Raw genomic sequence first — 27,470 nt, 5'->3', positions numbered from 1 at the left:
AATCTTATTTTTCTATTTTAAATTGACATTATGAAATCTTTAAAGTCAGTTTCTGGCTTTCCATAAAGCTGTGGTCTCAACTTACTCAAAATACTGTTAATCTAAGCCTCACATAATGCATTCAGGTCTCCTTTAAGGGGTTGTTCAGGCTAGAGTAGAAGCATAGTTACTTTCTTATAAAAACAGCAACACCCCTGCCCTCGGGTTGTGTGTGGTATTACAACTCCATTCAATTCAATGGAACTGAGCTGCAAAACCACACCCAAACAAGAGTGACGCTGTTTCCTGGAAGAAAGCAGCCATATTTTTCTAGGCCCGGACAACCCCTTTAAGATTATTATCCTCGACAATACATTGATCTCAGGATGTTTTAAGGGTCTTTTACACAGGCCGTATATTGGCCAGGAAAGTTGCTAGAAATGCTCCTTTGGCCGATAATTGGCCCATCTAAAAGTGACAGTGATCAGCTGAGTAGCAGGAAAAAGCCTGATCCTCGGCTGATCGCTTCATTTGAGGAAGTTTTAAAATCGAATCTATTTCTATATGAAGCCTTTCTTTCCTCCCTGATTGCACATGCAGCACAAGGTAACTAGTCATAGAACTCACCAACTCGAAGACATTCCATGGATGCTTGAGCCCAGTTTCTAGTATATGATGATTCAACAAGGTAGCAATGGCCACGGAAGGGTAACCAGGACTTTCCACCTGTTTCCGGGCAAGTTCCAGGTCTTTGAGGTGGTTCAGTGGGAGCAAGAACTTTAAGAAACAAAATGTAAGTAATGATATGTATCTGTTACTATAACAATAAAAACAACACATGTAAGGGTCCTATTAGACTAAGCCATTTTTCATTTCTACCGATTAACGATAAACGATTGCAAACAAGCACTTGACCTGAAAGTATTCACCATAATACAATCGCGATATACAAATGATCGTAATTATGAATGAACGATGTGTACATACACTGAATGATTTGCGAACCATTAACAATGATTTTATGGTCATCTCAAAAGATGCGATCAACGACATACAAACAAATCTTTGTTCGTCATTCGATCATTGCCTGCCTATTTGCATGTGGCAGGGCCCTTAGTGTCTTCATGACCATTGATAGCCCACACAAGCCGACAACTCACCCTTGAACTATTTGCTGTAAAAGTGTAATAACAGGGGTTGACCTGGGAGCAGAAAACATGTCATGTCTTTGACTCCCTGGTGCTCACTTCTGCTGTCCCATCTTGGAAGGGAGAGATGTGAAGGGAGAATGTAAGTCCTGGTTATCACATGTGAGCAAATCCTTGCCCACACATGACCAATAGGTTCACATTGTAGCCGATCATTGGGATTTACACCTTCCAATGTCAAAGGCCTGTTTCTCTCCATTTGGTACTGGGGTAGGTGACTATGACTTATTTTGTCCCTTTACTGCACCCGCAGCCATATATCACAACTTTTGTGAAGATGGACATCCCCTTTATGTAATGTTTTAGTGTTTCATATTTCTAAGGTATAGTATAGACCTTCTACACATGGAGCCCCATTTTACCAGTTGTCTGTTTGCAGATAGCTGAATAGTTCACATCACAAGACGATGTCTTCCATTGTCCATCGACGTCTATGTAAACACAAGAGTTTCTCCTCCTTGGTTCCCCCGCGGCCCATTTTGTGTAGCGAAGCTTCCAGTTATCAACCCAGCGGTACATATCACTAGACTTGAATAATAATAATAATAATAATAATAATAAGTAAATGAATGTTACCAAACAGTCCATTATTGATGAATGGAAGAGACAATACCTGGTTAAGGCTATGTTCACACAACGTATCTTTTCAGAAAAACTATGGCTGTTGTTGCAATCGGCAACAATGGCCGTACTTTTTACAGAAAGATACATTGTTTAGTATTCTATGGGATCCCAGCCGGAGCGTATACACATAATATATGCTTCATCTGGGATCCCTAGCGGCGCCGCAAATACCTGACATGTCAGTTTTCTGCGGCTGCTATTTATTGAATAGTGGCCAAAGAAAACCTTGTCACTAGTCACTAGTGCGCACTATGGAGCGAGCAGCTACGGCCGCTCACTCCAAAGGATGAAGTGGAGAGTTCTGATGCAGGTGCGCATGGATGCACCCGCATCAGAACTCTGCGGGGCTAAAGATCATCCGGCGGCGGTTCCGGCGAGCGGCGGTTCCGTGACCCGGCCGGCCTCTTACAACGTGTGAACATAGTCTAAATAAAGCGCCTTTGTTTTCTTACTACATGTTGAAGTTTTTGATGAGGATTGGCATGGTGGTCTTCTTTTCTACAGGTTACATGAGAAATTTAAAGGGCCCCATACACCTTAGACTATGGTCAATCTAATATATATGGGGGTCTCCCGAATGACCACCAACAGATGATGTTGGGGAGATGGGGTCAGATGTGATAGAAAATTGCCAACCCCTTTGTTCAGGGAGAGATACCCCTCCTCTCCCCATAGAGAATATAGGAATGCTCGGCATTCACACGTTCCGGGCACGGACCGTAATAATGAATGATGTGCTATGGAACGGAGTTTGAAGTTCCCAGCATCATGATTCATTATGACGCTGTAGGCTCGGAAAATGTTTAAATCCATGTCAGTACAGTAGGTTAAAAATTTAAACTGTTTTGGGGCTCCCGGCATCATAATGAATCATGATGCCGGAAACTTCAAACTCAATTACATAGCACTTTTTCCATATTTACAGCCCATGCACGGAACATGTGAATGCCCCTTAAGATAAAGAAACTGAAACACATGAAAAGAAAAAAACTAAATAATAGCAACTTCTAAATACAAGGGTATACAAAGAAGAACCGAGAACCGCCTAAGGAACTAGGAACGAGACAAGAACAAGGTACTAAAGAGAGCCAAGGAATATATAATATTATACAAACCTTGTTACTACTGGTCAAGCCGATCCAAAAAGGCTCCTTATGTTTAGCTAAGTGAAGTTTCAGAAAAGACGTAGTATATTCATTCAAGATGCTGACTAGTTCGGCGTCTGAACTCTTGCACACCCGACGGGCTTCATCCCACTTCATCTTGGTTTTAATAAACTTGTAGCTGGCATCTCCATATTTATATTGGTTAGAGACCGAAGCTGTAGTAGGAGCAGCTGGTATATTGGCATCTAAATAAGAAGAGATTGAAAAGGGTTTAACAGAAACCATGGATATCTACAATATCAGTCTATATTCACACAATGTATGTTTTGTATAACTCACGGACGTTGTTGCAAGTTGCAACAAAGGCCGCGATTTATACAAAACATACGTTGTATTGAAATGAATGGAATCCCAGCCGGAGCGTATACACATAGTATATGACATGTCAGTTTTGTGCGGTCACTATTCATTGTGCTCCGGCCGCAAGCTCCATTGTGTGCAGTGGTGAATTGGGATGCGGGCGCACACGACTGCGCCCGCATCCGGATTCAGCAGGAGTAAGGATCATCCGGCTGGTACTGCAGTACCTGCCGTGATGATCTTCAGTAACACCGGCCGTTCTGTGACCCAGCCAGATCACAGCACGGCCGGTGTTATACGCAGTGTGAACACAGCCTCATACTGTATGGTGGTATCAATAATGACTTCCCAGGGACAGAAGCTAGTACTATTTTCTAGGTTTTACCTTGCTCTGTTAATATTTTAGAAAAAATTGTCTCTGTGGTTGGACTGGACCCCCATTGCTCCATAGAATTCTCCCAGGTGGAAGGTGGGATTCTAAAGGTGGCCATATACTGTACCTTCAATAGGTATTAGCTATTTCCCACAATCTCCCCATAACAATGGAGAGAGTAGGGGTAAGGCAATGCCAGACAGATTTGACAGAGGCTTATCGCCCCAAGAATATAGGGTCATCCAAACAAGACAAACCCATCATCTCTTACAGAAGAGTTGGAAGGCCCAACGGACTGGCCCAACTTTTGAGTAAAGTTTAATGGGACCTTAAGACAAGTATGGGCCCAGACGCAATTCCTTTACTGCAGAGAATGCTCCAGTGGACCAAGTTCTAATCCAAAAATGAATTCCTACCACAACAAGGTCTATAAGGTTCCACAGAAGAAGTCTTATATATATATATATATATATATATATATATATATATATATAGATATATATAGATAGATATACAGTATAGAATACTTGTGGGCCTATTAGATCGTTGAGACATTTCTCACCCAGCAGACTTGTAATAAAAAATGAATTCTGCTTATTCTGTATGTCTTGGAATAATTTTCTCCTATGGTGTAGTATACCCGAGGTTTCCCATAAAAATTGCTCTCCCCCTTTTATTTGATATACAGGGTATCATACATAAATGCATTCAAGATGGCTGCTTTGTTGGTGGTATGGCCAAACAAGTTTCCCTTTCCCCAACAGCTTTTGTATAAAATTGGATCACCACCTGTCAAACCATTTTCCTGCTCTATAGGTGTCTCCTTACTTTACAGTCTCCTCACTTTTGAGACATCTTGGACTTCAGCATATGAAAATCCCAGGCGGCCTACCTTTAGATTTCTGGCAGATGTATCCTTTGTTTAATTCACATTCTTCTTCAGTCCATGTACCAGCATCCAGTATAGTTCCACGCTTTATAGATACACAGTCAGTCTAGTACAAAATATAGGTATTCAATATTGATTAAAAGGAAAGACCATGGGAGAGATTTATCAAGCGTGGTTTAAAGTGAAACTGGCTCAGTTGCCCCTAGCAACCAATCAGATTCCACCTTTCATTTTCTAAAGAGTCTGTGAGGAATGAAAAGTGGAATCTGATTGGTTGCTAGGGGCAACTGAGCCAGTTTCACTTTACACCATGTTTACACCACATATCTTTTCATATACACCAAGAAAATGGCGCAATTCTGCTGCCTCTGTGTAGGAAGCTGTAGAGGCAGCAGGGGTGCAGCCACAAGTATTGGGGGAGGTTTAATAAGCAAATTTGTGATTTATACAGTTTTTTTTTTTTACTCTTCTTTAGACAACCAGGCGTGGCTTAGAGTTAATAGGTGTGTTTTATTTAGAATAGAATAGAATTTTCAAAGCTTCATATTTGGGTTCTTTTTGCCTTCATTTTAGGTTTGTGTTCTCTCAGCCAGCAGCTCTTAAAGGGGTTATCAAGGAAGCAGATAAGGTACTACCTGTTCTGCTACCCGGTGCTTCACTTCCATCCTTTGGCCTCCATCTTGAAAGTATGTCAGGAGCATTGTGTGTGGGTAAATCCATACCCACACTGGACATTCAAGAGCTTACCAATGCTGCAGCCAGAGGAAGTGTAGCACCAGGGAGCAGAACAGGTAGGACTTTTTCTGCTTCCTGGATAATCCCTCAAACAAGAGAAGGATCAGGAATGTTGGTACCCGATCCTATTGTTCTAGTAGATATAAGCCAGTAAGAGATCTGTCTGGCCGAAACTTCCTATAGACTACACATGAATGTTCAATCACATCAAACATTCATGTGTATGGGGAGGCCGGGAGATAACTGTTAACTAGAGATGAGCGAACCTCGAGCATGCTCGAGTTCATCCGAACCCGAACGTTCGGCATTTGATTAGCGGGGGCTGCTGAAGTTGGATAAAGCCCTAAAGCTATGTGGAAAACATGGATATAGTTATTGGCTGTATCCATGTTTTCCAGACAACCTTAGAGCTTTATCCAACTTCAGCAGCCCCAGCTAATCAAATACCGAACATTCGGGTTTGGATGAACTCGAGCAAGGTCGAGGTTTGCTCATCTCCACTGTTGACCAAACAAATGCTCATCCAATAGCGTTGAATGAATGGCTACCATTACTGGCATTAAGTAAGCTGTGTTCTGGTTCAATCAGGTGTCTTCTTATATGTTAGACTGAAACCCTGAGGGAGAAACTGCAGCTTCATCCCCCATCTCCCCTGTTTTCTGTATTGGACTTATTGTTCACATTAAAGAGACTGACCTCCTGAATAACATGGACAATAAGTAGTCCTCTTCATTATGAGCATGAGCCCAGTAGTCCTCAATATTCAAATGAAGCAAAAAACTCTGCCCATCAGCTGCTGATTGGCAGTTATCTATCCATGCTGCGTATAGGCAGTCAGCCCTCAATCAACAGCTGGAGGGCGGGGGGAGGGTGTGGCGAGAATCCCATTCTCCTGCATATTAGGAGAACAGCTAAACAAAATGATGTAAGTAATACACCCATCTGTTCAGCATTTCTATCACTAGTTTATGCTGCCCTTAAGGTGGAATAAACCTAGTGAAAGATTCACTTTAAACATTTTGGGGACCAAGGAGGTGTATGATCTGTGGTATGTCCAAGTGATTCTTCTAGCAAAAAAAATGATTGTTCAAAGTGGACAATCCCTTCAAGCTGTGATATGAGGCTTTTAACAATGTGACTACTATCCTGTCATAAAAATCTGCCAGATCAGTAATACATAATATAACTTACATCGTCATCGTAGGCATAGACGTGACTTCCTGAAGGATGGCCTTTAGCCCAGTTTGTGTAATACACCCCGCTCTGATCTGTCCAAAGAAACTTGTGTTCTGAATTCACGTCATTCATTCCGATCCACACATCAGCCTTTGCGTCTATTAAGTTAGCTGTCAGGAAAGCTGGAATATAACAGACCAGATACGGTATTGATGTAGATAAGCAGCTGTATAGTCATAAAATGGGAGACCACTGGGACATGTCTTACATACATTGGGTCAAATCATCATTTATGGTGACCAGATTTCCTCCATTGGATATACATGCGGTTCTTGCAGCGTGCCAGTCAATCAGTTCCCCCTCTTCATTGCCAAATATTCTATAACACTGAAGCATATGATATAAAGTGGATTGAAAATGTTATGACAATAAAAATCTACCAAGGGAGCTCACTGTATAGCTTCCCCTGCAGCTACTTAAAAAAAAATAAAAAAAATCTAATTTTATAATTTAAAGACGTATTCCGGTGAGGTAAAATACATGTTGAATCATCCCCCCTCCTGGAGAATAACAATTTGTTGCATACTTGTTATTATCTATTTAGTCTGCTTCCCCCAGTTCTGAGCTGCTGCTTTCTGCTGAAGACACAGAAATCTGTGTGTGAGTTGCTCTCTCCATCTCCGCTCTGAACCCCCTTCTCCCCCTTCCTTTCTGAGATGGCTCATGTAAACAGTATACCTGACTGGCTGTCTCTGCACTCTGTAATGCCGGGAAGGTTAATTTGATACCAAGTTGCTGGTGAACTCATTGCGATTAGCAATGTCTCTGCACTTTGGCATTACAGAGTGCAGAGACAGCCAGTCAGGGATACTGTTTACATGGAAGGCAGGATTTCAAAGCAGAGATGAAGGGAAAAGCTCACACACAGTTTTCTGTGTCTATAGCAGAAAGCAGCAGGCTCATAACTGGGGGAAGGAGACTGAAAAGGTAATAATAAGCATGCAAGGAGTTGTTAGTCTCCAGGAGGGGGGATGATTTAACCTGACCAGAATACTTTAACTTTTACAGCTCAGGTGGGAGGTCCTAGATAAAGCTAAGAAACCCTGTCTAAGTGCACCTTGCTAGAAATAAAGCGACTCAAACACTTGACTGCATAAGTATTCAAGTCCCTGCATCCTAAGGCTATGTTCACACAACGTATATTTTCGTAAAACCACAGCCGTTGTACAATGGGCGTGATTATCACGGAAATATACGTTACATAGCCGTCTATGGGATCCTGGCCGGAGTGTATACACATAGTATACGCTCCGGCTCCCTCGCGGCGCCACGAAGAACGGACATGTCAGTTTTCTGCGGCCGCTATTCAGTGAATAGCGGCCGTAGAAAACCATGTCAGTGCCCATTATTGAGCGAGCGGCTACGGCCGTACACTCAATAGTGTGCAGTGGAGAATTCTGATGCGGGCGCGCATGGATGGGCCCGCATCAGAACTCTGCGGCAGGAAAGATCATCCAGCCGGTACTGCAGTACCGGTCGGGATGATCTTTTCAGAGAGCGGCCGTTCCGTAACCCGGCTGGGTCATGGAACGGCCAGTCTTTTACTCCATGTGAACACAGTCTAGGGGCCCAGTTGTATACTAATTTGTAAGAAGAATAAGGTTACCTGTTTTCCAAATGAAAGCCATTCCGATGGACAGCCGCCTTGCGGTGCCGGAGCAGTCGGAGCAGCTGTCGCATTTATAGAACTGTTTTTCCTTTCGCAGATAAATGTATTTGGATAACCACAATTTATGTCATTCCAATAACCTGTGATAACAATGAAATAATAATAAAATGATGCAGCAGTATTTTAGTGTTTTTTAACGGTGTTGTCTAGTTTTTATTTAACCCCCTACTACTGTATTACTTTACAAGCTGTTTTTACAGCACAGTCCTGTATCCGGAGCCATCAACACTAATAAGGAAGCCTTTAAATCATGCAGTATAGCACTCCAATGGTCAAAATTATCCTAAGGGTCTGTCCACACGTACAGACTCACAGCGTAAATCTTGCTGCGAGTCTGGCAGGTCCTGGCAGTTCCCTGTCACTACATACTCGCAGCTGTCTGAAAGACTGCTGCGAGTATGTAATTCTGCCGCCCCCTTAACCCCTTCGGCCTCCGCTCTGCTGCGTGTATACATTACCTCTCCTTGCTGCTTTGGTGTCCCGGAGTACTGCTCTCCTGCCCAGCCAATCAGTGGCTGCGGCTAAGCAACACACTGATTGGCTGGGCGGGAGAGCAGTACGCCGGGACCACGTACAGCAAGGAGAGGTAATGTATACACGCAGCAGAGCGGGAGCCGAAGGGGTTAAGGGGGCGGCAGAATTACATACTCGCAGCAGTCTTTCAGACAACTGCGAGTATGCAGTGACAGGGAACTGCCAGGACCTGCCAGACTCGCTGCAAGATTTACGCTGCAAGTCTGTACGTGTGGACAGACCCTTAAAGGGATTATCCAGGCTTAGGAAAACATGGCCGCATTCTTCCAGAAACCCTCGTCTCCAGTTTGGGTGAAGGTTTGCAGCTCATTTCCGTTGAGATGAATAACTCTTATTGTAAAACCCTACTCAAACTGGAGACAAGAGTGGTGCTGCTTCTGGAAGAAAGCGTGTTTTTCTAAGCCTGGATAACCCCTTTAAGGAAGTGTGCAGACTCCTCTTGGCTACTTATGTACATCAGCAGGAATCACTTTACTACTGTGTACAGGAGAATCCTGGAAATGGAACTAAGCTACTGAGCATGTGTGACCACCGATAAGATAGACATTTAGTGGACATTCTAAGAGTGAATAAAAAAAAAAAAAAATAGACAAAGAAGTTTTTTGTTTTTTTTTAATTATCCCATATAAAAAAATGTTTTGTTCGATATAATATAAAAAAGTTTTATCAAAGGGGTCAAAGGGTGTAAAATATAGACTGGTGTAAACAGCCCACAGCAACCAATCACAGCTCCTCCTTCATTTTACTAAAGCTGAAAGCTGAGCTGTGATTGGTTGCTATGGGCAGTTTACACCAGTCTATATTTTAACCCTTTGATAAATCTCCCCCTTTGTGTTTGTATACATTGTGGACATATTTCATAGCCACAGTTGTCATAGACACAAGATGTACCTAAGTTTCTATACATCGTAACACAGTTCTCATCATTGTTGGCAAAGTTGGGTTCATAACTTGCCCAGGCAACATAGTCCATAGGGGAACCATCCATCCACCTAAGAAAATACAAACATTAAGGTTATCATATTGTTCATATCTTGTAGACTGATGGTTATATATCATATAATATATAGTATAATGAACTATTCATTAGTATCAGCTGTTTGGCCTACCTTTAGGGTATGTTGCCTTATAAATGTGATATATATATACACTATCTATCAAGGCTATCAATAGTTGATGAGCAGAGTGTGACAGATGGCAACTTAGCCATTCAGCTGTTCTGCACCCAGAAGAACAGAAACGGAAGCAGTTAGCGCCATACTTCTTGTAGTGGTGGTGCAGGACTACTGCAGCCTTGGATTCTATTTAAAGTCATGTTCACATGCTGTAAGAGACTGGCCGTTCCGTGACCTGACCGGGTCAGGGAACAGCCAGTCTCTGAAAAGATCATCCCGGCCGGTATTGCAAAGCTATGGAGTAAGCGGCCAGATCCGCTCTCTCCCTAGTGTGCACTGACATGGTTTCCTGTGGCCGCTATTCAATGAATATTGGCCGTAGAAAACTGACATGTCAGTTGTGTGCGGTGCCGCTGGGGATCCTGGCCCGTGTATATGCTCCGGCCAGGATCCCATAGGCAGAAAGGTCACATATTTTCGTAATAATCACGGCCGCTCTATAACAGCCGTGGTTTTACGAAAATGTATGTTGTGTTAACATAGCCTTAGAGTGTGGGCATCAAATAGCTGATCAGTGGGTCCCCTGTTGGCACCCAATTATTTTTATCCAAAGATAAAATAAGTAGTAATATAAAGGCAGACTGTAAAGAATTATGTCCTTTTTGGCGCCGCTTATCTCCTCTGACAGTCAGCACTGACCTCTATGACCTCTGATTACAGCTGTCACCCAGCTCTGTGCCTGTAATCCTCTGTTCTCTGCTTTCTGCTGTCAGCTAACTCCCTCCTCCCCCCTCCCCTCTGTATAGAACAGACAGGGTACGTCTGATGCAACAAGTCACAATTTCCTGATTTTTTGCAGTGGATGGAAAAGAGGGAGGGACCTGGGAAAAGGCTTTTTAAATGCAGATAATGACATATTTGGCTAATAAACCCAATTACAACGTTTTTTTAAATCGCCTGAACTATTGATTTCTGCAAAAAAAATAAATAAATTACAGTGACTCTTTAACTTCTCACACCCTGGTTTACCAACAATGTAGGATCTCATCTCCTATTACAATTAGGCGTGTGCATGACCAGAGCTAGGCCTATACTCTCTAGACGTTCCATAGCATCTGCATGGGCTCTCTGTATGATATGTACATTATAATAAGCCAATGTCCTAGATTGCTCATTATTCAATTGCTATCAGAAGGAATCAAAGTGGTTTCCTAAATGTTCTCAATACCACATACTATAACATTTCTGCAGATACAAAGTTCACTAATATAACTTTATTTCATATACTTGACAAGGCCTGAAAACATCATCCTGCCTTGTCTGTATATAACAGCCACACAGCTCATATATAAATCGCATATAAAATGTACAGTTGTCATCCTAATATAAGCACCTACATAAACTCTCTATCCACTGCCAGACGTAAGCCAATAAAATAAGAGTCGCTCTTCCCAGTCTTTAAAACCTAAAAGGGAGGATAGAGAACATGAAGGTAAGTGTCTGTGATCAGAATCTGTTTATTAGATGGATGCGGAAATTCTCCTTAAAGCATTACTGTCATTTTTAGTAATCTGACAAAGATCCCAGAGTAGAAAAGCTATAGTATGTGCCATAGAAGAATTAAGTTAATCAGCTTTTTGGTGCCTTAATTTGCCTCTTGTCTACACTGTTCCTACCCCAAGATTCAAACTGTTCAAACAATTCCAGTTTTACATCATGGCTTTTGTCTTGTAGTATCTTGATCTGCTTATGCTTTGCACAGTAAACAAAGTATCTATCTATCTATCTATCTATCTATCTATCTATCTATCTATCTATCTATCTACTTAGAAATGAAACAAGTGTCTCCTTTCCCCTATACTACTCAGAAGAGGCTCTTTCCCTGCCTGCCCTTGGCCAGGTGATCACTGTGTGATGGCAGTGGTGGGTGGGGTCACAGATGAGGTCTTTTAGCATGCCTGGCAACAGAAAAGACAGAGATCATGTGACCTCTGTCTCAGAAGGGAGGGGGAGGACAGAGGAGTGGAGACAGAGTGGACCAGGAAGTGAGGATTTTCTGCAGTCAGGATGTGCTGCAGACAAACGGACCAATTCATGTAATAGAAACCTATTTCACACAGTCTCAGAATTTGGGTGATGATTGAACAGGGTTTCCTAACCGGAGTTCCCCATTAAGGATTTTTTGGGGGTTTATATAACTTATTGGTAAATAATATAGATTTTTTTGTTTGTTTAATACAAGTCCTCATACAGCTACACTGGTGAAAAAATTGACTTTTTTTTACGCAAATAAATTCATTCAGTACTGAGGGCCAATACTTCTTGTGCATTTCTTCTTGTTGATCTCCCTGAAATGCATCATCATCTTTACTGGAACGTGTAGCTTGCAGGGTCTGCCAATGCTTCTAGCAGTGTGAGAGGTTCTGTACATCTCCTCCTCTTGTTAGAGATGACCCAGTTTTTGTGTGTAATTCTATTCTCAGAATTGTCAATAGTAAATCAGCTGAAAAATTCCTCCAAAATGTACAATGCCGTGTCTGCGAAACAATGAAGGGGATTGGCGTTTGCCGCGGTCATCTGATCGGTGCAGGAGCCAGAAATCATAATAAGGAGGGAAATACTAAAAGGGCAGACTAGATGGACCCAGTGGTCTTTTTCTGCTGACAATCTTCTATGTTTCTATGTACCAATGTGATATTAATGGTGTACCTAGTCTGAGGTTGAGCTTTTACTAGTAAAATCCCTTTCGGGTACAATCATACAGGGTAGATACATTACTGATTTTTCACAATAGATTCACGCACTGTATAAAAAAATTGCCCATAAATTGTCCTGTCGTGCTGATGTCTGATCTGTATCATGTCAGTTCTTGTTGTGGAATTAATCTGGGTTTAACCTATTGAATTTGATGGGGAAATCAAAATCCACATTAGGATACATCACCGACTCTCCACTCCAACTTGCTTCTGGGGTTCCCGTATGGATGTTCCGCTCAGCCAATCAGTGGCTGCTACGGGGCAGTGCACTGATTGGCTGAGCGGGACAAGCAGATGCAAGCAAAGCAAGCTGGAGCGGGGAGCAGGTGATGTATGCTCTGGCCGCCTGGGGGTTCACTTACATACTCACAGCGGGATGTCAATCCAGTTCTCATAGGGATGAACTGGCACTGGATCTACAGCGGATCTCGTTGCGAATTCGCAACGTGAAATCCGCTGCGGATCCGATGTGTGTGAAGGCACCCTTAAGGGATGTTCCCATCTGGGAACCAAGGCTCCCTGGCCCCCTCCAGCCTCATTGTAAGACAAAAGAACAAGCAAGTCAGATACACCAGTAAGTTAGTAGATTGGCTTTTAATGACTTACATAATCATTTTTTTTTTTTACCCAGGCTCAAGTGTCCAGGAGGCAGGGCTTAGCTGGTGAAGTGCCAGGGTAACTTTCACTTCTTCGCTGCCCCACCTCTCCCTGTTCTTTATGACTGATGTACAGAACTGTACGCTGTACGCCTTGTCCTGTATGTAGCATTGCACACCTCCTTCCCCCCACTTCCTACCGTTTTAGCGAATACACAGAATGCCCATGAAATAACAATTCTTCTTGTTATAGCTCTGTGACGTGCTGCTCCTTTGTTATTATTACAAGAAATGTATGACTCAGTAACCAAATGGGTGTTACCAGTTGGTGGCATGTTCCTACACTGTCTAGCAATGTCAGCTCTGATTGGATAGTCTAAGACATTGTAAGGACACCCCCCCAATTGGTAACGCCCAGTTGGCTATGTAATTATACATTTCTAGTAAAAATAACAGAGGAACGGCACATCACACAGCTATAAGAATAGGTGACCCAGAAGTGTTATTTCATGGACATTGTGTATATTTACTGAAACAGACCAGGCTGGAGGGGTGATAGGCTCCCTCTAAATCTATAAAAATCTTCCTGGCATCATTTTACAATAAAAACAAAATAATTTTTTACATTCAGAACTTACATATTTCCATAGAAATCTCCTTTCTGATTCGCTGGTAATGGTGACCAGATCCCCGAAGTTACGTTTGCAGAATTCACGTGCTTTATCCATGGGCATTTCTTCCTTGCTGATATAGTATTGTCTGTCATCTCGAATTACCCAGCCGTCACTTGTTATCTCGTAATCTATGAAATAAAGAGAAGATTAAAACACAGCAAGGAAACTGTATTCCAGTACTAGGGAAATGGGGCTCACACTGGCTTTAAAAAATAGGAATACTCACTAACTCTATTTCCCCTAAAAGGAATACTCACTTACCCCATTCCCATCATTGTTGCTCCAGTGTTGTCCAGTTCCTGCTGATCTCAACAGCTCGTCTCAACAAACAGGAACTGCACACTCAGCCAATCACTAGCAATGGTGATGACCCGCCCTAGGGACTGATTGGCTGAGTGGGACTACCTTATGTTAAGACATGGTACAGGAGCTTGTTGGGGAACTGGGCACCATTGCAATGGTAGTGGTGGGATCGAGCCCCACTGTGAACACTGAGACATTTCTCTTTAGTTATTGCAGTTGTGGTGTAATACAGACATTAAAGGGGATGTCCCTTAAAGTAATGTTGATAAAATCAGATGTGTACCCCATACAGTGTTAATGTGCTGTTTCTAGTAATGTACACACCACCCTGTACTGTCTTTCTCCCCCCCCTGGATCTCATCGTTTCCTAGTTTCCTCTCTGAACTATGATCCTGCTGTTGCCATGTTAGGGTGGGTCCACATCTGCGCAAAGAATTTACCTTGGATTCCGTCACTCGTCACTCATTTCCGCCTGTGCCATAGACTCTTTTCAATGCACGGGCCGATTCCACCATCCGCCGAAAGAATTGACATGTCAATTCTTTCAGTAGACGGCGGAATTCGTCTGACCATTGAATGGAGTTTATGGGACGAGTGGAAATGTGCGCAGGCGTGAGCGGGGACCAGTGACAGAATCTGAGGTAACTTCTCAGGGCGTATTCTTCAGTGTGAACCCACCCTAACAGTGTATATACTTTCCCACAATCCCTCTTGCTTTCAGGCTCAGTGGAAACAAACTGCCAATACTTCCTGGAGATTATAGTTAAACTGAGCACGCCTGACCTACTTTAGTGGGTCGTAACCAAGGGTAACAATGCAGACATATGGCGATTTAGTGTTATAGCTGCCTATGATAGGCCTTAGTCATACAGGTGATGATAGAGGTGCCCATCTACATCAGTCCTATATCGTATTGCTATACTCAGGGGTGTAGCTAGGATCCACGGGGCCCCATAGCAAAAAACTGTAAGAGCCCCCCCTAACCTTCGCACAACATAAAGCACTGCACACACACACACACATATATATATATATATATATATATATATATACACACTACGTGATGTGGCCAAAAAATAAAATCTTTAAAATCTTTTTAAAAATAAAAATTGACAGGCAGAACAGAGAGCCAATGGCTGCTTGCTCTGTCAGTCCACTGTATTTAACTATAAGGGTCCATTTATCCTTATGGATAAATACATAGGTGCAGAAGCAGACTACCTTCTGCTTAACCCCTTATGTACTGCAGTGTATAAGTGACTTAATGTTCAGAAGACAAGGAAATCTTTGCTCTACTGATGGTGCACTGATAACCCCTGACCTCTGCACAGAGCAGGCAGCAGCAAGAACAGAGGTCAGGGGTTATCAGGGCAGGGAAGCAAAGTTTTTTTTTCTTCTGCCGGTTAACCCTTTTTTGTGTTGCAGCATGTAAGTAAACATTGGGTCACTTACACACTGCAGTACATAAGGGGTTAAGCAGAAGGACACAGGAGGCTGTTATCTTCTCCCCTTGGCCCCCCTCCAGCATGGGCCCCATAGCAACCGCCTACCCTGCCTCTATGGAAGCTATGCCACTGGCCATACTGTATGCTTCTTGCATTTTTGCCTGGCAATAATATGTTATCAATGGATCCTTTTACTGGCAAATCTGCAAATACTCTGCATTTAAGGGGGAAAAATCTACTTACCGGGAACTGCTGATTTTGTGGGTTCTGGCTTTAATATTGCACCTAGGAATAAAATGATAATGTCATTATAACTGCACCTGAACCTGTCATTCTATACAATATCATGATGTTACAGTACAACCATCAACAGGCTGCAATCCCCATCACAACCACTGGGAGGCCACATATAGCCACATATAGCGGAGATACTGGAAGAGTCCAGTAAACCCATGCTAGCGATAACCCATAACTTCACATGATTGGGATACAGCTTTAAGAGTAAGTTTTCTTCCCATATAAAATGTCTAGGCTTACACTACAGGTATGTTAATTTTCATCACTGGTATTAGTTACAGGTAACGCAGTGGTAATCCATCTTTCAGTCTTCTTGTTATTAGCTCGATGCCCTTGTCAACTTTAGCTACAATCGCTGTAATTTTGGAGATACGTATCTCCTCTGTCTAATGAAAATGCCTGATAACTGTTTACTTGGCAGCTCCTGTGAAAGATATAGTACAGGAACAAACTTCATGAACTTTTTTTTTTTTTTTTTTGAGATTCTTATCTTTTTCTTCATTTGTCCATATTTTTTCTTCAGACTCCTAAGCATTCATGCACTCATAGATTTATATGTGACCTTATTGTACACCTTGTATATGTCATGCTCTACTGGATACTGTATAATAGAGCTATGCTTCTAGGCAAGAATAGATCTTTATTACAGTGCATTTTGGAGAACAGTCAGTGTTGGTTAGACTTTGAATTAATTTACAATTCCTGCTTTAACCTAAGTGCTATTTCCTTTCTGACCACTAGATGTCAGCAGAACATTAAATAAATTCAAACGTTGAAAGAAGTCACTTATAGTAAAACTATTCCCTAGGAAAAGAACTACTTAAAGTGACTGTACCACCAGGCCCAGGCAGAAGCACTGGAGGCGGGCTGATCCACCCTTAGTGGAAGGAAACCCTAGTCCCCTATGATAGGGTTCCATTGATTATCATGGAGTCACGTCATGGAGGAGCCCACCTCCAGTGCTTCTGCCTGGGCCTGGTGGTATAGTCACTTTAAAGGGGTTATCCAGCGCTACAAAAACATGGCCACTTTTTCCCCTCTCTTGTCTCCAGATTGGGTGGGGTTTGGAGCTCAGTTCCATTGAAGTAAATGGAGCTTAATTGCAAACCACACCTGAACTGGAGACAAGAGAGGGGGGAAAGTGGCCATGTGCTTTTATTGTTTCACCTACGGAGCTGTTTGAGGCGTTATGTTTTGCGCCATAATCTCTAGTTTTTATTAGTACCATATTTGTGTAGATCGGACATATTGATCGCTTTTTATCATTTTTTTTTTTTTAATCTAAAATGTAATAAAAAAAACTAGCAATCCTGGCGGTTTTTATCACTTTTTGTTTTCGCCGTCCACCGTGCGGGAACAGTATTGTTTTATTTTAATAGATCAAACAATTATGCATGCTACGGTATATTATATGTTTACTTATTTTATTATTTTTATGTTTTATATAAAAATTAGGAAAAGTGGGAAATTTCAACTTTTATTGGGGGGGGGGGGGGGTCTTGGGCACATTTATAAAAACTTTTTTCTATTTATTTTTTTTACACTTTTTAAGTCCCCATAGGAAACTATAAATCACATACATTAGATTAGTAACACTGATCATAGCTATGCCACAGGCATAGCATTGATCAGTGTTATCTGCGATCACTGCACTGAGCCTACCTGTGGCAGACTCAATGGATCTGACTGACGGGGAAGAGGTAAGAGACCACCAGATAGACTGATAGACTGATACACTGTGGAGGTCCCTATCGGACAGTGACAGCACAGCTTCTGTCACTGACATTTAAATGCCGCGATCACGGCATTGAAACGGTTAATGACGGGTGGCGGAGGGATGGGGAGAATTGTATTTTTTTTTTTTTTTTTATGTTAGCATAAGACCGCAACAAAGTGTCAGAAGTTGGAAGGATTTGAATGCATTGCAAATTGTGCATTTGTTGTTTCTTTAGGATTTTTGTCGTTTTATACCTTTTTTTAGTTCACAAATCCAGTCCTGTGGAATATCACAATGTTTGTCATTCCAGGACAGGCGATGATCCGTATTCACCTCCCCGCAGAGTTCCAGCCCCTGGTAGTTGTTGGGTTCTCCATATGACCAGTTTTCATACACTAACTACAGAATATAAGGGACAAAAAGCAGGAACATAAAATATTTATCGTTGACAAAATCAATCAATTATACGCGTCATGTGACCAACAGGACTTTGTGCCCATGTGACCATTAATAGCTCCTGACATAACGGTCTTATAGTGAGCCATTAGAAACAAGTAATGGAGGTTCCTATTTAGTGATAGCAAGCAGGGATCTTAAGCAGCACCTTGAATTCATATAGCAAGTATATTGGAATTTTATGTAATGTTATATTAGACTGGGTTCACACTGCCTTTTTGCAGTCCGTTTTTGTGTGCATCCGTTTTGATCCGTTTTTTCCATTGACTTCCATTATAAAAAAAAAGGATCAAAACGCATCCATTTTTTTAGCGTACACAAAAATAAGGTCAAGTACGTTTTGATCCTTTTTTTTATAATGGAAGTCAATGGAAAAAACGGATCAAAACGGACGTACACAAATGCATCCGTTTTTCCATCCGTTTTTTGAGCATGCAGTATGAAGAATAAACTATGAGGCTATGTTTCCACATTGCACATTTTACAGTTTACAGTCGCCTGTTGGACAGATGTCATTTTAGTGCCAAAATACGGATGTATTATGCAAATTCTTTGTCTTAAAATGACGACCATTCTAAAAGACGTCCATAAAAGCCACAACACCATGGTTTGACCGTTTTACAGCTGTCTTTGTGGCCGGCTGGCGTTTTGGCTCTATTACAGTATGTCAACGATTTGCATAATACGTTCGTAACTTGCATAATACGGACGTATGTTAAAATAATGGCTGTTAAAAAAAAATCTGTAAAAAGGCCAACAAAGTTTGTTGTAGAAATATAGCCTAATACTATAAAATATGAAGGATAAAAAATTACTTACAGGAGACTCATCTGACCATTTGAAGCCTTCATCTGGATTACTGTTCACTAGACCGACCCAGAAGACATGACGGTAGATGCCTTCATGTCTTGAGTAGAAAAAAAAGAGGAAGAAACTACTAGTAAGTAACTAGACATATATAATGCAGCAGACAGAAAAAGCTGTTTCAGGATATAAAGCGCGCTACTATTACAATACACGTGAACAGATATATGACTAGGACATGATATGTGCCCATTTATATCTAGGCTACCAGGGACATGACTGGGGGGGGGGGGGATGGGTAATTAGGCTACCAGGGACATGACTTGGGGGGGGAGGGAGGGTTAACTAGGCTACCAGGGACATGACTGGGGGGGGGGTTAACTAGGCTACCAGGGACATGACTGGGGAGGGGTGTTAACTAGGCTACCAGGGACATGACTGGGGAGGGGTGTTAACTAGGCTACCAGGGACATGACTGGGGGTTTAACTAGGCTACCAGGGACATGACTGGGGGTTTAATTAGGCTACCAGGGACATGACTGGGGGGTTAACTAGGCCTACCAGAGCCAACACTGGGGGTTAACTAGAGTACCAGGAGCATCACTGGGGGGGGGATGGGTAATTAGGCTACCAGGGACATGACTTGGGGGGGGGGGAGGTTAACTAGGCTACCAGGGACATGACAGGGGGGTTAACTAGGCTACCAGGGACATGACTGGGGAGGGGGTGTTAACTAGGCTACAAGGGACATGACTGGGGGGGTTAACTAGGCCTACCAGAGGCATCACTGGGGGTTAACTAGACTACAAGGGGCATCACTGGGGGTTAACTAGACTACCAGGGACATCAGTATCAGGTTAACTACAGCTACCAGGGGCATCACTAAGGATTCACTTCAGGTACAAGGGGCATCACAGAGGGTTAACTACAATAGCAGGGGCACTAGGGGAACAATACTTTGCCTTGCCCTGGGTGCTGCAAACCCACGCTACTAACTACCGCGCACACTATGCGGCCGTGGAATAATTTTACTAATGCCCGACTGGCCCACCCCTGGTGTAAGGCTATGTTCTCACTAGGTTTAACAGGGTCCGTTGCATAGCAACAAATAGAGCATTTATTTATCACCTATCCTGTGGGGTTATCGCTTAAATGGGTTATCCAGAGAGCACCTTTTCTGCTTTTTGGCGCTGCACTTCCTCCTTCTGACCGTCCCTGGTGATAACTTCTGACACAAGGGGAGAAATTACCTATACTTCCCAATGTTACCGATGTTGGAGCAACATCAGGTAGGTATCGGACATTTAGTGCGGGCCTGGTTTCACTCACACATAATGCCCACAACACCCACGACATGCTCTCGTTCCCGCTCTCGTTCCCCTCTCGTCTGTGGAAGTTATCAGAGGCGGCCAGACAGAGGAAGTGGAACAGAGAGCAGAAGAGGTACTTTTCTGCTTTACCTTTTTAACTAAAATGCAAGAAAAGGGAACTATATAGGCGGCAAGATATGTGGCACCTACACTATCCTATGCATTACCCATAATGTAATCTTACTTACAGCAGCAATGACCACACCGCCTGCTCTTCTTCCTTGTCTGAGATACTGAGTAAGTCGCCTCCGATTGCTTTGCAAAAATTCTTGGCATCAAACCATGACTTTTTCTCACCAATTTCTACCATGTAATGCTGTCGGAAAATACAGATGGAATATTTTATGAACATTTATTGTAGACATAACAGGAAAAAGTGTGATGTCCTCCCAATTTAGAAAATTTGCTAAATTTGTTAACTTTACATCTCAGATTTTGGCCACATACAGCACTGTTGAAATCGCCTACATTCACATACCAATGGAGCAGTTGTATCTATGCCCATGTCTAGCGGCAGTCACCTCCACATTACTGTGTATGTATATATATATATATATATGAATAGAAAACACATGGAGTGTCTTTCTCTCTCCTTACTTTGTAACAAGCACGGGTGGATGACTTCCAGTTGGGTGGACATGTTGGTTCTGGTGTTGTAGTCGGAATAGGCGGTGGTGTCACTCCCTGTGCCCACTTTTTGCACACATACTTAGCACTTTCCTCACAGTTCATAACATCCCATAATCCGGCTTTCCTCCCAGTTCTCATAACGACACAGCCCTGTTTCCTGCCTTGAAAATTCAATAAAAATTTAGAAAAAAGTTTTCCAAATGTCCATATAGGAAAGTTAATGTATGGAAAGCTTGTTGATTCTATGTGCAACTGTATAAACCGAACCCCAAGTGGGACGCACCCTGTTCACATGCTGCATTACGGCCTTTGGACATCCTAGGGGAGGGGGTTCCACATCCAAGACATCTCTCTATGGGCCAAAATGGAGAGCTACTCTACAAGACCCAGCCTATCTATGCATTACATGGTGGGCCATTCATTTTAAGGATTAGAAAAACATGGTCACTTTCTTTTAGAAACAGCAAAACTCTTCTTCTTAGTTTATATATGGTATTGCAGTTCAAATACATTAAAGTGAATGGAGCTGAGTTGTAATACTACAAACCACCTGAGGACAGGTGTGGAGCTATTTTTTGAAGACGGCAGACATGTTTTTCAGTGACTTACCCGGCATGTCAGCGTTCCAGTGTGTGTACAATACTCTTTCCTTGTTGGTCCACTTAAAGTTGTTTCTGTCCTCTATATCAGAGAGTCCTGTCCAGAAATATTTCTCTGGTCTAAACCCGATCAGACTTGTCAGATAGGCCTGTTCAAACCTGCAAGGAATGATGTGGCAGAGATGAGATGCGGCAGGGTATACAGGCCTGTATTATATTGAATGATACAACATGTGCCCATGTAGTGTAATGCCATATAGTGTGCAAGTAACCATACTATACAATTATGAGCACCATAGAGTATGTTTATAGAGTGTAAGCCCTCACTGGAACAGTCCTCTCTCCCTATGTACCAATCTGTCATATACGTCACTCATGTAGTTTTCTTGATTTTATGTTACATTCTGTATATTAACCTCTTCTCATCTGTACAGCACCCTGGATTTAAAACTTAAAATTCACAAAGTTTGCTCATCTATACTTACCTGTCCACGCTCCCCCATTGCCTTTCTTCTTCAGTCACTGCTGTCCCCTGCAGCTGCCAAAATCCTGCTCAGCCAATGATTGATTGTGATGGAACAGTGCCACAGCCAACGATTGGCTGAGTGGGCTGTCACTCTTGAGACAATCACTGCTTGCAGCGCTGTCCCATCTCAGTCAGTGATTGTCTGAGCAGGCTGGTTGCATATGAAGACACCAGAGACCTGGAGGAGAACATAAGTGGGAGCTCAGATAGATGAGCATATAATTTTTTTTGAAAAAGTGAATGTACCATCAGGATATCCCCTTTAAGACTCTCACATGGATAGAACAGCGTCCGTGCGGGGAAGGCGGTGCCACGGTCCTTTTTTTTCAAATGCGGCCCATTTCCCACATATGAGCCATTCTATTCCCGGGATTTGAGTCAATGGAGATGTGTCATGGAGAGGCGGGGGCTTCCTCCCAATGGGGGGGTGGGCCGGCCCGCCTCCAGTGCTGCAGACCCTGCTGGTGCCCAGGAATAGAACAGCGCCCAACGCGAAAACTGGGCCACGGTTAAAAAATGGGCGTTCTAGCCATGTTAAGATCTTAAAGTGAATGTACCTGATGGTCCATTCGCTTTAAATTGTGCCACCACCATCTTTATTAGGGATGGTCCGAACCCGAACGCTCGGCAGCAGATTCCCGCTGTCTGCCCGCTCCGTGGAGCGGGCAAATACAGCGGGGGGAACGCCTGGAAAACTGGGATACAGCCTATGGCTGTGGCTGTATCCCAGTTTTCCAGGCAGTCCTCCCGCTGGATCCGCCTGCTCCACGGAGCAGGCAGACAGCGGGAATCATTGCCGAGGGTTCGGGTTCGTGCGAACCCGAACCAAACTCGGTCCGGACCATCCCTAATCTTTATGAACTCGTTCTGAACTTTGCAAAAAGTTTGGCTCCGTACCAAACCAAACTTTTTGCAAAGTTTGAAACGAATCTCGGTCCGGAAGATTGAGTTTGCTCATCTCTAATAATAATATTTATTATCATTATGGCTGTACAGAACAAAACAATAATAGAAGCCTAAATAACATTGCTATACTGAAATACAGTAGTAATCAAATAACATACTGTACATAAAGTAATCTAATGACCTGAACCTAAAACAATATATACAATATATGTCCTGAATACTGCTGCACCATACAGGATACTATTCCCAAGACTCCCGACACTACACACATCCTTATCTCTGCAGCTCCCTCCTCTTACGTTCCCATTGAGATGTCTTATGTCTGAAAGCTTCCGTTCCGCCTGATAACCTCTCTTTCCTCCTTATCACGCTGTCTTTCTTGAGGATAAGCGTCCTCAGGAAGTTTGAAGGACGGAGATGCAGCATCAGCATTACTGAAATGAGTGATAACTGACGGCTATAACAATGTATTCGCTGATCACTGCAGAACACAGCGGAGGATATTCCATGTCATCCCGACATACGTCTTATGGTATGCCATCCACTCACACAGCCGATTTTAAGTGTGACGGCACGAATGAGTCAGTAAGGATAAGGCGGAATCCACTCTATGCAGGGAATTTACTAACACAGCTTCCTGGCATATATAAGTAGCACATTTTTAATCTGATGAGTAAACTGGGAATGGCCATTAGCTGGCCAAGAGATTTACGTGAATTGTGCCAAAAATTTGCGTAAATTATTGCACAAATTTGCTTACTTTGGTTCAAGACCATTGTATTAAACGCCAGTTTTAGTAAATTCTCTTGTATGTCTATGGTGCATTGATGTCGTATACATGTCCAAATGTATGCATTGATGAATCCATAGGTGGGAATTTACAATTTTTTTCACCAGAAAACTAAGGTAAAACAGAATCAAATTTTTGCGCAACACTCTAAATTGTTGGACAAAGATCTAAATTGTTTAAGCAATACATAGAGAAAAATATAAATTATTGTGCAACACTGTCAATTTATCCACGAAACACAGGGAAACTTGCAACTTTTTTAGTCAAATAAGCTATTGCTTAAAAGTTTACAACAATTTTACACCGAAAACCTATGCTAAAACCAGTGATATTTTAAAATTATTTTTAAATCAACTGGTTTCAGAAAGTTATAAAGATTTGCAAGTTACATCTATTCAAAAATCTCAAGTCTTCCAAAACTTATCAACTGCTGTATGTCCTGCAGGAAGTGATGCATTCTTTCCAGTCTGACACACTGATCTCTGCTGCCACCTCTCTCCAGGCCAGGAAGTGTCTAGAGCAGTAGATATTTTCTATGGGGATTTTCTACTGTTCTAGACAGTTCCTGACATGGACAGAGGTGGCAGCAGAGAGCATTGTGTCAGACTGGACAGAATACACCAGTTCCTAGCAGGACATACAGCAGAAGTAAATCTATATAACTTTCTGACACCAGTTCATTTGAATTTTTTCTCCAGAGTACCCCTTTAACAATTATATTTAACATTTAAATAGACCTGTAAGCCGTTTTTCTGACTAAAGTAAAAGCGGTGTGGAATAAAACTTCTTACCCTGATTCCGTCATTCCAGCGCTGAGATGTAAGCTTTAGAAATATTATGCAAATTAGGAGATATAGCCCTTAGGGTGTTCCCCTAAACTGCAAAAACCCAGCACAGTTTACAGAGTGGGTACTAACATGTAGACATAGGAGCGTTAGTAGGCAGAGAAGAGGCTAAATGTTGCTGGTCTTAAAGGAGAAGTCCGGCCAAAACTATTTTTTTATATGTTATTACTTACGGAAAGTTAGACAAATTTCTAATGTACATTAATTATGGGAAATGCACATATAGGGCTATTTCCCTTAATTTAGTAGATCAGGGAGACTTCAGATTCTCTAAAAAGAGATGACGTCACGAACCGGGGGTGTAAATACAATGGATCGCCTGCAGGGGCGCACTATATATAGAAGTCAATGAGTACCATTGACTTCTATATATAGTGCGCCCCTGCTGGACACTCCATTGAAATTACAATGGATGTGTATGTACATGTAGTACAGTATACAGTATACAATGAATACATTTATGGAATACCTTGGGGAGCAAGTGTCCTTGCTCCCCATAGTATTCCATAAATGTAATCAATCAGTACATAACAGTAAACCCGCCGCCGCCACCGAACGCCCGCCTCTACCGAACGCCCGCCGAATCGCCGCTCTGGACTACACTCAACTACTACTCTCATCAGATAGAGTAGTAGCTGGGTTCTATCGCCGCTGCTGCTGCTGCTGATGGGCGCAGGGGGAGCTGCTCATCACTCTGCAGCTATCATCCCCCTCCGCTCCCCCCTGCTCCTCCGGCCAAACTTTACTCTATGTGATCGCTGAATCTCCGCGGGCGCCGCTCTCCGATCACGCATGCCGCCTCCCGGTGCTTCCTGGTGTCCCCGGCCAGCATGCGTGATCGGAGAGCGGCGCCGGCGGGGATTCAGCGATCTCATAGAGTAAAGTTTGGCCGGAGGAGGAGGGGGGAGCGGAGGGGGATGAGAGCTGCAGAGTGATGAGCGGCTCCCCCTGCGCCCATCAGCAGCAGCAGCATCGGCGGCGGCGGCGATAGAACCCAGCTACTACTCTCTCTGATGAGAGTAGTAGTTGAGCGTAGTCCAGAGCGGCGGTTCGGAGGGCGTTCGGTAGCGGCGGGCGTTCGGTGGTGGCAGCGGCGGGCTTACTTTTATGTACTGATTGATTACATTTATGGAATACTTTGGGGAGCAAGGACACTTGCTCCCCAAAGTATTCCATAAATGTATTCAATCAAAAACACTGTATACTGTATTACATGTACATACACATCCATAGTAATTTCAATGGAGTGTCCAGCAGGGGCGCACTATACATAGAAGTCAATGGTACTTCTATATATAGTGCACCCCTGCAGGCGATCCATTGTAATTACACCTCCGGTTCGTGACGTCATCTCTTTTTAGAGCATCTGAAGTCTCCCTGATCTACTAAATTAAGGGAAATAACCATATATGTGGATATCCCATAATTAATGTACATTAGAAATTTGTCTAACTTTCAGTAAGTAATAACATATTAAAAAATAGTTTTGGCCGGAGTTGTCCTTTAAGCCGCAGCCAGATGAACCCCTTGTGTAAAAATGTTAAAGCTTATATCTCAGCGCTGGAATGATAGATTAAAATAAGAGTTCTATCTCCTGATTCAGAGTACACTGACTTTACTTTAGCCAGAAAAAAAAATCTCCTGATGACAGCAAGAATATATTTTTGACCCATGAAGAATTGATGCACACAGTTTATTAGAATACTATATATAACTTTTTATGCAATTATTATATATTTTTTATATAGAATATTATGGTACCTGTCTTCTACAGTCATCAAGTACGCTCCCATACTATTGCACGTATTGTTTGCTTCAGGAAATGAACTTGCTGATGTACTGATCAAATAGCAGTAGTATCCGTGTCTTTTCCAACCCTGTCAACATGTACAATGTTAGATATCAGTTCAGTTCTGTATGTAGGGACAGATGTCATGCCTGAATGTAGAAATGGAGGTGATGTCCTAATACCGGAACTACAATTCTAGCTAGAGTAAAGTGGAAATCCGACCCGAATAATAGTTATATAAACAGTGTCATTGTCATATGTCACAATTTCCTATAAGTAGAGGCCGTGAGCTGTGATGACCACCTGTTTCCTGAACGAAAGAGCTTCACATTCTGCAGAACACATAAGCTCCTTTGGTAATGCTTGACGGTTTTCAATAATGGAAATCTATGAATCATATGGAGCTCTCCTAGCAGCACTGAAGGAGTGGTGTATAATATAGTTTTTGGGAACTGGCGATCCTACCAATGTCTACATCACAGGTAATTAGATCACTTTTGGGTGGATTATTCCTTTAAAGCAAATGTACCATCAGGTACATTCACTTTAAGTGTTGAACATGAATAGAACCGTGCTGGCGTTGGGAAGCCAGTGCAGTGTTTTTTTTTTTATGAACCACGGCCCAGTTCTCGCACATGGTGCCAGTCTATTACCGAGCACTGGCCTGGGCTAAAGCACTAGAGGTGGACTGGCCCGCCCCCAGTGGAAAGAACCCCCAACCCCTCTATGACTTTGATTCTAATGGAGCTGCATCACTGAGGGGCGGTGCTTTGCTCCCACTAGGGGTTGGCAGGTCCACCTCCAGTGCTTCAGCCCGGGCCGGTGCTTGGTAATAGACCACAAGACACACACCCCTCTCACGGGTGGGTCAGGGATTCCACTTATAATAACTTACACTAAAACCCACAGGCCGAAGCCCGGGGCACAAACCCCAATTAACGAAAATACCCCCCCAAAAAATCAGGTTCACTTTGATTTTTATGGAATATCATTAAAAGTTATATTTTACTTATTTTTTGGGGGGGTATTTTCGTTAATTGGGGTTTGTGCCCCTGGCTTCGGCCTGTGGGTTTTAGTGTTAGTTATGGTAATAGACCAGTCTCGTGCGCAGGAACCCGGCCGTGGTCAAAAAAAAGGAC

The 27,470-nt window shown here is 42.8% G+C and overlaps 1 protein-coding gene across 1 annotated transcript in view; it reads right to left on the bottom strand.

Annotated features, from left to right (window-relative positions):
* The window catches only part of MRC1 (mannose receptor C-type 1), a 54,776-nt gene that overhangs the window by 5,307 nt on the left and 21,999 nt on the right, over positions 1 to 27,470 (bottom strand). The window contains exons 10-26 of the mRNA XM_069959029.1: positions 26,304 to 26,419; positions 21,486 to 21,634; positions 20,844 to 21,037; positions 20,435 to 20,562; positions 18,892 to 18,979; positions 17,871 to 18,015; positions 15,846 to 15,887; positions 13,819 to 13,982; positions 11,226 to 11,293; positions 9,605 to 9,705; positions 8,117 to 8,259; positions 6,723 to 6,837; positions 6,466 to 6,632; positions 4,543 to 4,645; positions 2,927 to 3,162; positions 1,550 to 1,715; positions 607 to 756 (exon numbers count right to left, since the gene is read on the bottom strand). Of these exons, the coding sequence (XP_069815130.1) occupies positions 607 to 756; positions 1,550 to 1,715; positions 2,927 to 3,162; positions 4,543 to 4,645; positions 6,466 to 6,632; positions 6,723 to 6,837; positions 8,117 to 8,259; positions 9,605 to 9,705; positions 11,226 to 11,293; positions 13,819 to 13,982; positions 15,846 to 15,887; positions 17,871 to 18,015; positions 18,892 to 18,979; positions 20,435 to 20,562; positions 20,844 to 21,037; positions 21,486 to 21,634; positions 26,304 to 26,419 (2,275 nt within the window). The remainder of the gene's footprint in view (positions 1 to 606; positions 757 to 1,549; positions 1,716 to 2,926; positions 3,163 to 4,542; positions 4,646 to 6,465; positions 6,633 to 6,722; positions 6,838 to 8,116; positions 8,260 to 9,604; positions 9,706 to 11,225; positions 11,294 to 13,818; positions 13,983 to 15,845; positions 15,888 to 17,870; positions 18,016 to 18,891; positions 18,980 to 20,434; positions 20,563 to 20,843; positions 21,038 to 21,485; positions 21,635 to 26,303; positions 26,420 to 27,470) is intronic.

Source organism: Dendropsophus ebraccatus, chromosome 2, assembly GCF_027789765.1.
Source record: "Dendropsophus ebraccatus isolate aDenEbr1 chromosome 2, aDenEbr1.pat, whole genome shotgun sequence".
In the NCBI taxonomy this organism is placed as follows: Eukaryota; Metazoa; Chordata; class Amphibia; order Anura; family Hylidae; genus Dendropsophus; species Dendropsophus ebraccatus.
The sequence above is the reverse complement of the archived record's forward strand: the minus strand, read 5'-3'. Positions and strand labels throughout refer to the sequence as shown.